The following is a 13,214-nucleotide window of genomic DNA, read 5'->3' as shown; positions in this document are numbered from 1 at the left end:
AGTATCTGTGATAACCTGTATAAAGCTGATCATGATGCCTTGCCTGTGTCACTCAAGCTATGTTGACCACCAATCTGGCCTAGCCATTCATGATTTTTCCCTGACTTAAGGTGACCCAAAAGTCAGCCATAACAAAGAACCCTTGGTCTTAGTTAAACTTAAAAAAGAATACTACCCAGCAGAACACCACTCACAGTGAATACTGAGAGGTTCCACTGAAATATAAGCCTCTGGTTTTTCTTGGAGACTAAATTGGATTGGTGGCTTTAGTATAATCTTTTGTCCTCCCCTCGTGGATCTTTCCAGGTGCCCAAAGAAATTGATCTCGGGGTTCTTTCTGAGATTCCTACTCACATGAAGCCACGACATGTTCCTGTGGTAATTTTCCTCTGTGCCGGCCGTACTCATTCCTTCTGGCTCGATGCTGGGCTCGCTTGCACTCCACGGACTCCCTTCTTCAAAAGAAAAATACCAAGAGAGGTTACATTGTTCGGTCTCCTTGGAGAGCACGTGGTATGGTACAGTCCTCCATGCTTTTGAATCCCAGGGCAGACTACCATGGCCCAGTGGGTTTCAGGGCATAGCATCAATTTCAGTGGAGGAATATTAATAGGAGGTGTTCCCTTCACCACCAGCTGCACTGGCAATTACAAAGACATTTATGGCCCCCGTGAAGGTGGCTTCTGTTTTTAGACACGGAAGCAGAGAAAAAACAGGGTCAAGTCCTTGAATTGCTGAGATGAGCAAGTTATTGGGTGAGTGTGCCCAAATGCATTCCAGACTGCCCAGACCTCGCAGGTGCAGTTAAGTAGGGACACCAACCAACCTGCAGTGGCCACACAGAGTGTTACTGCCCCCTCCACTGCTGTGCCTATGGCTGGTGCTACTGTCCCTACCACCACCTGGCTTTCCTGGCAGAGCTATTTCAAAGGTGGGCAAGTGCCTTGGAAAAATGAAGGGAATTTGAAAGCGAATGTGTCTAATGTGGACAAAAAGGATTTCCTTCTGTGGGAACCTATGCAGGAGATACCTCTCGGGAATTCACTACTTAGCATACTACATACTGAAGCTTTGTCCTCATATCTAAAAGCTTTCTTGGGTTTTTTCTATGACAAAACCATGCTTCTACCCTGACTATTTTGACTCAACTGGTCAGGCTAAATTGACCAATTCAATTAATTGAATATCTCTCCCCCACCCCCAGACTAACTGATGATATCGCTTCAGTTTCAAACCTGAACCAAAAGAAGTCATGGGGTTTCTTCTATTGTCTCCTTAAAACATAAGCTGAATCTTAACACATAAATTAGCTATTTTCAAAGGCAAGGGTCCGTGGGTGTAGAAACGTTTCCTATTTTAAACTCACTTCACATAGATATACTCAGCTGCGATTTCGCAGGCTTGATTGGTAATTTATTGATAGTTCCTGACTGATTTCTGACACAATTTCACCTAGAAAGGAGATCTTTCTCTTTTGCTTCTCACATAGGGACTGAATGACAAAGAAAGTGTGCTTGCACTTTTACTTAATAGTTAAATTCCAGGCAGTTAGTGAGTCCTATCAGCATGCCTGCTTAACCTTCTTCCTTTCTATTAAGATGATAACCAGAGCCCATAGGACTAACACATTTTGGGATTCAGAGTCTCTTTGGATCCTACCGTGACAATCTCCATCCCCAATGCTCTGGTTGTATATAGACCTCACCTTCAGGGTTTATCTTTAGAGCATCCCTTCAGAGTAGGCATGGAGCAAATAGAATTATTCCCATTGTTTAGATGGAGAAAAATTACTGAGACACTGACTTGCTGAAGGTCACTATCTGTCAGGTCTAGACAATCGCCCCTCTCTGATATTTTGGTTGCTTTTAATGTGAAATAGAGACTTTAAAACATAAAGGACCTTTAGCTAGCTGTCCCCAAGGGAATACCTATGTCTTGCTTTAAAGAAACATCGCGATTTCAAAAAACTGCCTTTGTCATTAAAGTGTCTTCTCTCCCAAATAGATACTCTACATCCTCATTGCTCAGACTGTGGACCTTGACCGGAAGTGTCAGCTTTATGTCTAGACTCTCAGGCTCCCACCCCAGACTGAAACAGAATCTGTATCTTATCAAGACTCCCAGGTGACTCATGTGCCCACTCAGGGTTGGGCAGCCCTGCTCTAAGGGTAGTATGGTTTTCAGACTGAAAGAATGGTCTAACCCAGTGGTCAGCAAACTCATTAGTCAACAGAGGCAAATATCAACAGTACAACGATGGAAATTTCTTTTGAGAGCCAAAATTTTTAAACTTAAACTTCTTCTAACGCCACTTCTTCAAAATAGACTCGCCCAGGCCATGGTATTTTGTGGAAGAGCCACACTCAAGGGGCCAAAGAGCCGCAGTTTGCCGACCACGGGTCTAACCTATGGCTCTGCCCTCCACCTTTGGATGCGTAAGAAAATGGACTTCGGCTGTTTCAGGATTTGGGCCCTGTCTTCCTACCCCCCGCGTCCCTGCACACCCCACTCCTCTCTGTTACCTAGGTCAGTGACAGTGTCCCTGCTCTGGGACAGCTGCAGCTCCTCAGCCTCAGACTCTGAGTCCTGCCGTGATAGCTTGCTGCTCTTTAAGCTGCCGACCCGGCGAATGCTGGACAAGGAACCCCCCTTCTTCACTTGGAAACTGCGGGTTCCTTTAATCTGGAGCAGGCGGGAACCTCCTATCCTGTTCTTCCTGCTGGGAACTGCATTGAAAGAATAAAATAGGGCTTTCCCCCCCTGAGGGTTCCCCAGCCAGGGTGCGGTCCAAGCTCTCCCCAACTCGTCCCTGAACAGCCTCCTCCCTGGTGGCTGGGATGGGCAGCGTGTCTGGACAAGGAGCTTCCCCCATGCCCGCAGCCAGGCGGGTTTGCTGGGCAGGCAGGAGGCTGGGTCCACCAGGAAGGGCTGGTGCAGCTTCCTTCTTGGACACATAGCTCATCGGTGCTGGGAACAGCCTGCTCCCTCTCTGGCCCCGGGTTCACAAGCATGAGTGCGCCCTTGCAGCAGCATTTGCTAGGGCTGTTAGGACATTGACATCACATGATGGCTTGATTCAAAAGAACCATAAACCATTCGTTTTTGTTTTTCTCTGGAAATGGAACTCGCAGAGTCACGTGAGTTATGCAAACCCCTTCCTTTTGGAATACCTCATTAAGAAATAAACACGCCGAAACTGGTTTGGCTCAGTGGATAGAGCGTCGGCCTGCGGACTCAAGGGTCCCAGGTTCGATTCCGGTCAAGGGCATGTACCTTGGCTGCGGGCACATCCCCAGCAGGGGGTGTGCAAGAGGCAGCTGATGGATGTTTCTCTCTCATAGATGTTTCTGACTCTCTATCCCTCTCTCTTCCTCTCTGTAAAAAAACCAATAAAATATATTTTTTTTAAAAAAAGAAATAAACACAAGAGACGCTTCGCTCTCCAGCAGTCAGCAGTGGGTTCCGCTCAGCCCGTCAGCAGAGGCACTAAAGGATCTGTTTCACTGGGGTGCTTTGGGTGAACATGAGTGGGACATGGATCCATTTTCAATGCACCTAGTGATTTCACAGCAGCCTCCTCTCAGTCAAAAGGCTGGGTGAGATTTGAGTCCACATGTGGCCACACCCTGAGCCAACCTTACAGTCTCTGTCTACCAAGGAGAACATGCATTATTCATCTTTCGTGTTCTGGAAGAAACAGTCATCAGTGAGGAAAATAAAAGGGGAACAAAAAACATGTTAAATCTTTAAAACCTACTTTTTACACCAAAAGCGCCCTCACTTCTCATTGTCATATACACACCTCTTGCCTTTCCTTCTGAGGATGTGGTGTGGTCACACACTGATTTTTGTAAGGGTGGAATGGAGTTTTCAGAGCCTAACATCATTATCAGGAGGGGGTCATTTTTGTAAGCTTTCCTTATTAAGACGTGAACAAGATTTCAAATGAGTTATTTATGGCATAGCTATGAATATTTTTTTAAACTCCCTATAGGGAAGATTGCATTTTAGTCTCGGGTTTCTCACTCACAGGAGAGTTCAGCTGTGGCTGGGACACAACTCACACAGCTCTGTAAGATGTTAATGAAATGTTTCCTTTTAATGCCATGTAAAGGAGCCCAGAATAATTTCTGTTGAATAATGTGAAATGTTTAATCTTTGATTTACTCTTGTAATTGAGAGGGATGAAAATTATCACCATTCAGCTGGCAAAGACCTCATGGAGCTCAATGAACACATCTGGATATAAGTTCACATCTGAAGAAAAATTCTTGCAGCACAGTTGGATAAGTTCCATAAAGACTAGAGACCATACTACTCTATTTTAATTATAGCACACAACTCGTCCACTGTATTTTTTCAATATTTATATTTCGGCTTAACTGAGACTTTATGACCTACCTGAAATAAATTTGAAATACAATATAATTATCATTTTTAGTGACCATTAATACAATTTCATGTCAAAGAAGATTGGGAAGTAGAGACAAAAATGAGAGTTTTTTTCTTAATTTGTATAGAGGTATACTTTAGCATTCTTGGCTGATTTCATAATACAACCTGTTATATCACGAAAGGTAATTGGAGATAACACTGAAAAATTGGTGTTCAGAATTATGGCATTGACTTAAAAAAGGAAAAAAAAAAGAGAGAGAAAGAACTCATGGACACAACAATAGTGTGGTGACTGTGGGAGGGGCGTGGAGGTGTAAAGGGTATGGGGGGGATAAATAATGATTGGGAAAAAAACACAAAATAGAGAAAAAAGGAATATGGCATTGGTTATTTACAGAGGACACAGCAGTTAGAGTTTGGATTTGGTATTGTTCCTGAAAAACATTAGTTGAGATTGCACAGCATTGAATTTTAGTCTTTATCTCCATGACACAAGAACTAGCATGAAAGTGACACAGATTCATCTAAATTAGATAAAACATCTCTTTAACCCTTTTTTTCTCATTCCACATTATATCCATTAACAAGTCCTGCTGGCTCCACACATGAAAGTTTTATGGAGCTTTGAAAGCCCCATCACCTATTCCCCAGACTAATGTAACTAACTGCTTCCCTGACCCCCACTCCCACAGATCGACTCATCTTTTAAATACATAAATCAGATGTAGACATATTATGTTACTGTTCTGGTCAAAACCTGCCAACAATCTCTAATACACTAAGTAGAATTAAGTTTCTAAACGTAACTACAGACTCCATTTAATTGCCCTCTGATCCCATCCCTTCTACCACCTTTCCCATCTCATTCTTTTCCAACCATGTTGGCCTTTTTGCCCTTCTTCAAATGCTCCAAGTTCATTCCTGCACAAGAGCCTTGTTCTCACTGCTGCCGCTGGAAATCTCCTCCCTCAGCCCTTTGCATGACTGGCTCCTTCACATGGTACATGTCTCTTCTCAACGTCACTTATGGGGTCCTTCTCTGAACAACAGTTCCCCCAACTCTAGGTCACTACCAATTCTCTGACCCTAATTTGTGTTTTTTTATACAACTCATCTCTATTAAAAAGTATTTAGTGTTACTCTCTATTATGTTGTTAACTTTTAGCTAATATAAACTAAAACATATGTTGGAAAATTTTCCTCTTCATGGCTGTTTTCTGAGAAAATGTAATAGTGCCTCGCATTTAGTAGGTGCTCAATAGGTGATTGTCCATTGATAAGAAATGTCTTGTGCATTGGAATACCTGTCTTGGTTTGTATTTGGAATCTGAGTGAAATGATTTGACACCCAGCTTGGAGATTTTAGGCAGAAATTTTTAGTTTAAAAATTATTTCACATTAGTTTTCCTCGGTAGAGTCTGAATTGTCCCCAGGTTGTTTATTTCAAGAACTTACATTTTTTGCTTTAATATAAACAGATGGTATGAAAATTTAAATAACATTCTTATAATCTAAGTTAGCAGGGTCCCCATGGTCCCCATTTTCACATTGATTTAGCAGCTTGAATCTGCTTATCAAAAGGACTAAGGAATATTTAGGAACCTTAAGGAGATTGTTGCTGAGTGGTAAATGATATTTTATGGCTATGTTCTCATTTTATTTATAGTTTCAGTCTTCTGTGCTTTACTTATTAAACAACTTTCATATATTAACATGGCTATTCTATGAAAAGAAAAAATACTAAGCATTTGAGTCTTTGAATATTAAGAGCAATTTATACAACAATAATCATGAAATTAAAGTGTCCTTAAAATTAACCTGATATTTTATTTTTTAAAATGGTGTAGAATTTACTCAGCTCAAGTTAACTATGTATTAGAAACTTTTATTTCAGCTACTTTAATAATTAGCATAATAACTTTGAATGGACCAAAAATATCCCCTTGGGCTATGCTTAGAAGATGGAAGCTTCTCATCATACGTAGTTATCCTTATCTGAAGCAGGAATATTTAAAAATATATTGACTTGGTACTTCTTCATGTGCAGAAATTGCTAAGATTTGGCTAAAAAAATTTGGTTCACCATAAGTTCATTATGATATAACAATTACTTGCATTTTTAAAATGCCATGACTATAATCTTGAAATATTAGAAAATAATTCTGTGTATGTCCATTCCATGAAAGGTTTTAAAGTCTTTAAATATTTAAAAGATTTTATGTTTTCTCTGTTTAGGGCTATTCTTTTCAAGATTGTTCATTCCTTAAATCAGTGGTTCTCAACCTTTCTAATGCCGCGACCCTTTAATACAGTTCCTCATGTTGTGGTGACCCCCAACCATAAAATTACTTTTGTTGCTACTTCATAACTGTAATTTTGCTACTGTTATGAATCGTAATGTAAATATCTGTGTTTTCCGATGGTCTTAGGCGACCCTGCTAGCGGTTCTCAACCTATCAAAAAGGTTGAGAACCACTGCCTTAAATCATCAAACATTCATGGAGTCATTGTCTATTGGACACTAGAAAGTACTAAGTCCATAAAATCATCTTTGACTCTTTCTACAAATGTGCTGATGGTCTTTTAATTGAAATTCACTAGAAGAACACTGATATGCAGTGGAATTTAAGAAACAAAAATCAGATAGAGAAGTTAAAAGTTTAAAGGAATCTCTAGAGAGCAACTTAAAACTTTGCAATCTTTACTTCAGCTCATGATATTTTAAAAAAATGACAATTATTTACTGTGTGCCTATTATGTGCCAAGTACTGAGTTTATGTTTTATTTGCATAGTCTCATTTAAAGCTTTCAACATCACAATAGGGTAGGTGTTATTAACCCAATTTTATAGAGAAGAAAAACGGTGACTTAGGAGGTAATTAACTTGGACAAGGTCACACAGCTAGTTACTATATTTTAGCATTTTAAGATGCACATTTTTTTCACATTTTTACATACCTGAAATTGACATTTGTCTTACAGTTGGCAAAAATTTAACATCCCTGTTGCCACGTGGCAGTTGTGACACGTTTGATATTGCTCGTATCCATGTGAACATCTAAAGCATCAGCAACAAACCTTACGGAACGGGTATCAGTGTCTTTTAACTCCAAGGAGCGAAATGGTAGCTGAGTGGAGGAGTGGGTGAGATGTCCGTCAGATGTGTTTGGCAATATTCCAGAAGCAGGGATTGAAGGTAGGCTAGCCTCATACAACCGAACCTTTCCGTAAGTACCTAGCACCAATAGCTTTACTTCTTTAATAGACTAATTTGAAAATACTGTATTCTTAACATTCTGATGACCCACAGGGCATCATCCTTAAAAACAAACAAACCATGGACATTGACAATTCTGAGTTGTAAAGTGATTAAGAAATTTGAACTCTGAGGATAGTTTAGAAACCATTAAAGTTTTACCTGTTTTTGGCTGCACAAGAACGATATAGACTGAAAATAAAATTTTACATCTAATTAAGTCTGAAATTCTTTTTTCGATAAGAATGAAACACAAACTAAGCAGTAAGAAAGTATCGTGTAAGAGCTGAATGGGAGTATTTTCCCTTTCTGTTGGTACATAAAGTAATGTTTCATCGTATGAATGATGGCATCTTGGATTCAGTGAGATATGGAGAGCTGCTGAGCTGGAATTAGAACCTGAGCCTCTCTGACTGAAGAGTCCAGCTCCCAACCAGAATGGTTTCCTACCTCATTGGACGGACACAGTACTGTACGGAGCCAGCCGTTTTGGACGTCTTTGGGTAGACAATTCTGTAGGTTAGACCCCAGACCAAATATTCTACAAGAAACCCTGAAACATGAAACAATCCTTGCTTTTCCATACCTTTCTTCTCCTCAACACCTGCGTCGGATTTGAGGGTGTGGCTACTACTGTGGAGGGAATCCTTTGAGTCTTCATTTTCATCCAGGACCCCGGCAAAGCTGATCTTCCTTTCATATCTGTGTCGGTCCAACTCAGGATCCAAACGAAGCCTGCAGCTCTCCAGGTCCTGAAATGTCAGCGGGGAGCACATGAATGCTGGCATCTCCCAGCACTGCAGTGGTCTCCTGGCAAACCTCCCTCGGTTTTGAATTGCATAGAATTGCATTTAAACAGCCCCAATCGCCTTTATCTAATGCAGATTGTAGACTGTGGCCAAAATAATAGTCATTGAGTTAAAAAAACGACAACAAAAGACTTCCCTAACCCAGTTTTTCACTTTTCCTCACATGCTTCACCTTCCAAAAGCACAGACCTCATTCCAAATTTAGAACAAACTTACCTTCTAATTCTTTGTTCATGGTTTTAACTGAAATTGGTATTTATCTGTTTATTAAATAATTACGCATTGAGTATGAATGTGTTAGTACTGGGGGATAAAAAGAAGTGGTTTTTGTCCTAAAGGAAGTCAGAATCCCAAGGTAGAGAGTGAGGAGGCAAACAAGTGATAAATTCCAAGGCTGAGAGACAGAGTAGGAGCTTAGAAACCATGCTTGGAGGCCGTGGATGGCAGAACAATGACCTTCCAGAGATGTTCATGCCTTAGCCCCTGGAACCTGGTGAACATGTTACTTTACATTGCAACAGGGACTTTGCTCATATGACTAAGATGGAAGATTATCCTGGAATAGGTAGGCTTAACCTAATCGCACACATCTTTAAAAGTGGGAAGCTTTTCCAGGCTGTGGTCAGAGGGAGATCTAACTACGGAAGAAGGGTGACAGAGATGTTAAGTTGCTGGCTTTGAAGATGGGGAAGAGGCAATGAGCTAAGAATGGGTGGCCTCTGGAAGATGGAATGAGATCAAGGAAACAGACTCTTCCCTGGAGCCCCAGAAAGGCATGTGTGCGGTCTTGCTAACACCTTGATTTTAATCTGGTTAAACCCGTGTAAAACTTCTGATCTCCAGAACTATAAGATGATGTATTCGACTATTTTAAACAACCGAAATTGTGGTAGTTTGTTATAGCAGAAATAGAAAACAAATACAGAAGTAATGCGGGAATTAAGTTTGAGGATTAAGTAAAGTTAGCTCAGCAATTAAGTGGGTAAAGGAAAGTCAGGTTTAAGAAATCTCACGTGTGAGGGCCAGAAGCACAAAACAGGATCATACACTGGCAGAATTTCTCTTTCCCTTCTAGGCACAGCTCAGTATAAGGAGTTCCATTACTGTCTGCTCATGAACAGAATGTTCCCATACCTGAAAGTAAACCTTGAGGAGTGTAAATATTTAGTAGGAGTTTGGCCTGTGAGGTCCCAAATTGAAAATTTGACCTGTTCTTCAAATGACAATTAGTTCAGGCTGAAGATCAGATTTAATTATTAATCTATGAAACACGTTTGGAGGATCTGATAAAAGATATATAAAATGCCAACTTGATTTTTAGAAAGCATTTTTCTAATTATGATATAACTAGAGGCCCAGTGCATGATTGAATCATGCACATGTAGGCTGTCTGTCCGCTGGGGACCGGTGTGGCCAGCAGCTCCGAAGTCCCTGGGCCCCTAGGGCGAGGAGGGGCGGGGGCGTGGTCCTCCTGCGGCCGGAGCCCAGGCAGGGGTCTTGCCTTCGCCTCCCGCCCAGGAAGGCTGGGGCCGCCGCCGCCTCCTCTGCCTTCGTGGAAACCCGCGTCCTCTGCGGACACCGGACACCGCCACATGCTCCTGCGGCCCAACTGCCGCCAGACTCCTCCCCCGGGAGCCGCGCCGCCCGCCCACCCGCGCCGCCTCCAAACCTCCAAACGCCCGGCTCGCTGCCCCAGAGGCCCGTCTGTGCCACAGCACAGCCATGGCGCAGACTCTGAGCTCGCGCAGCCGCTGGCAACGCAAGCTCAGCGTCCTGCCGGCCCAATCACCACCCCAGCCACCCCGAGTCCCGCCCCCTGTGTCTCCCGCTGGCCCAATCGTGGGCGTAGCGGAGTGATGGTAATTTACATACTACCTTTTTATTATGTAGGATACGCCCTATGATTCAAATAGGTATGAAAAAATATTTTTAAAAACTCAGTTTGCACCAATATTCAACTCTCAGATTTTTAATTACTAACAATAAATTTTATAGCCTACATTTTTTTCCCTTTAGGTTAAGAACAGAAGTTACACTTTCATGCTCAAAAAATTGTATCACATCAAGAAAAATAAAGGAACTACATAGAATTTATTTAACATTGCCAAAAAATATTCTAGGGTCTAATTGCTTCTCTGAAATTAATCTCTTTTAAAAAATAATGTAACCTACTTTATATTTTGGTAGGCAAATTTAATGAGATAAAATTTCTTAGTTGGGATAAAAAGTAATAACAATTCTGATTCTCAAAACTAGTTATCTCTTCTAATTTTTCCTTTTATCTACTTGTCAAAAGTACCACCTATTTCTCAAAGCTACATTTCATTGTGACCTCCTCCAGAAAGGTTCTTCGGATTTTTCCACTCCTTTTTTTGGCCTACCATACCCTTTGCTCCTTTCTTTTCCTTCCTTTCTTCTTTCTTTCTTTCTTTCTTTCTTTCTTTCTTTCTTTCTTTCTTTCTTTCTTTCTTCCTTTCTTTCTTCCTTTCTTCCTTTCTTTCCCTTCCTTCCTTCCTTTCTTTCCCTTCCTTCCTTCCTTCCTTCCTTCCTTCCTTCCTTCCTTCCTTCCTTCCTTCCTTCCTTCCTATTTTCCTCACCTAAGGATACATTTTTTATTGATTTTAGAGAGAGGGAAACAGAGAGAGAAAAACATTGATTGGCTGCCTCCTGTCCGTGCCCTGACTGGGGCTTGAACCTGCAATCTGGGTACGCACCCTGACCAGGAATGGAACCCGCCATCTTTCAGTGTACACAATGATGCCCCAAACAACTGAGCCACACCAGCCAGAGCAACCCTCTGCTCCTTTCTCAGGGCCATGCTTATATTTCACTTCAGGAAATAGTTTTGCATTGTTGGTTCTCCTGTTACAATATATTCACCTCTGTATCACCCCAGCCCCACTCTTACTCTCAATAAATAGTCATCAGTTTATCATAAATAAATGTAAATTGTGTTTTGCTTCTACTTTTGTTAGCTTTAGGAACATTTGGAGTTCAGCAGTATATTCTTTATAATCTGATTTGTTGAATCCCATGGGTACAGTTGGTATAGCTTCCAGCACAGTCTTGCACAAAAGCATCCAATATGCTGCTTTCCTAAATAAATGAATATAGATGTACAGAGGCTTGCTTTCTGTCTTTCTCTTTATTATGAACTCATTTGTGCATCATGAGAATTATTTGTTTAATTCTATGTGGCTTGGTCATTGGTTATTGGTTTCAATAATTCAATTAGGAAATATTTTAATAGATCAACAATTTCACACACAGAATTCCTTTAAAAATATTTGTTTATTGTTCTCAAGTTTGGAAGTTAATATTTAGAGAACATTTTGATTATTATGCTCTTTAGATTATAAATCTTGTATAAATGCTGCTTTTTCTTTTTTTAAAGACATGATTTACTTGTATGGTTAATAAAAAGTGACTAAAATGCTACCAAGAAGAGTTATTTTTGGGAAAAAACACATTAATTAAGTTGCATCTAGGGATTTATCTAGAAAAAAATAGTTAAGTTGGCAAAAATATTTTTTAGCACATTTTAATACCTTTCGATATCATTTTTTCTTTTCTTTGAACTGTATTACCCACTAATGCAGTGAGGGCCTACTGGGATTTCCTGACCCTGTCTAAGAAATAAGCGTGGTTAAACAAATTAACTGTTATTTTAATTATTGTATTTAAGGTTCTTTTGCTTTCTCTCCCACATTTTTGGATATAACTAAGACTTTGTCAAATAAATATTTCACAGTGAAATCTGTTTTAGGGTATTTCTATTAGAAAGACTTTTCTTCTAGGTAGAAAGTTTATGTTCCTGATCTCCCATCCCCAAGCCTCAGAGTATTGAATATTTTTACCTCTTAATGTTATTATTTTACTGTTATTCTTTTATTATTCTGTGTTATGGTAGCTATTTATTTTTACTGCTATTAAACATGTTACTAAACTAATAAAATATTCCGAAGATCTAAAAATACCCTTGCAACAAATGTTTTGTTAAAACTTTAGAATATTTAATTTTGGTGGTATTTATGCTTAGCTTGATAGATTCACTATTTAATATAATTTCTTAAAAAACAATTTCAAGCATTTTCAGCAGCTGTGTTGGTAAGATAGTTTGATGATACTCATTGCTTTTTCTATGGTAGGTTAGGATGTGACTTGAGGTGTTTTTTGTTTTTGTTTTTACCATCAACTATATTTAAATCGATTACGCATGAAAAAAAGCTTCTTTCTTATTTATCCTATAAAGGTCATATCCTCCTAAAATACATAAACCTACACTTGACAGTGAAAATCCCAATGTAATGAATAAAAGATCTCTAAGACCTTGCTAAAGGCAATCTAGCAGTGAAAACTTTCCTCTCATTGCCTGAATGACTGCAGGCTCTGTTTTAAATTAATTTCTTGGCATTTCCTACTGGCCTGCCAGTTATACAGTAATTTTTAAAAGATGTGACTCATTAAAGAATAAATTTGTTGTAATAATAAGCGTTATTAAACTATAGCTTTATAGAAATTGAAAGGAAAACAAAAATAATGGAATCAAACTTTAAGGTTCTCTTTTTAAATCCCAACAGATCAAAATGGTGGCCAATTAAAACCTGAAAACTTAAAAATAGATACACTGCTGCCCTAGCCAGTTTGGCTCAGTGGACAGAGTGTCGGCCTGCGGACAGAAGGGTCCTGGGTTCAATTTTGGTCAAGGGCACATACCTCGGCTGCAGGCTCCTCCCTGGCCTGGGCCCATGCAG

General features: G+C 40.1%; 1 protein-coding gene across 5 annotated transcripts in view; it reads right to left on the bottom strand.

Moving 5' to 3' along the window:
- UNC80 (unc-80 homolog, NALCN channel complex subunit) overlaps positions 1-13,214 on the bottom strand; it is a gene marked incomplete at both ends in the record, with an annotated part of 167,667 nt that overhangs the window by 74,023 nt on the left and 80,430 nt on the right. For 3 of the 5 annotated variants that reach the window (XM_079781819.1, XM_079781820.1, XM_079781821.1), the window contains 3 exons: positions 355-455; positions 2,523-2,726; positions 8,238-8,403. In XM_079781819.1, coding sequence (XP_079637945.1) covers positions 355-455; positions 2,523-2,726; positions 8,238-8,403 — 471 coding nt within the window. The remainder of the gene's footprint in view (positions 1-354; positions 456-2,522; positions 2,727-8,237; positions 8,404-13,214) is intronic. The other 2 variants (XM_079781822.1, XM_079781823.1) reach the window with 1 other exon arrangement.

The sequence above is a fragment of the Cnephaeus nilssonii genome (genome assembly GCF_951640355.1).
Source record: "Cnephaeus nilssonii genome assembly, chromosome: 10".
In the NCBI taxonomy this organism is placed as follows: Eukaryota; Metazoa; Chordata; class Mammalia; order Chiroptera; family Vespertilionidae; genus Cnephaeus; species Cnephaeus nilssonii.
This window is presented reverse-complemented; position numbering and strand designations above follow the sequence as displayed.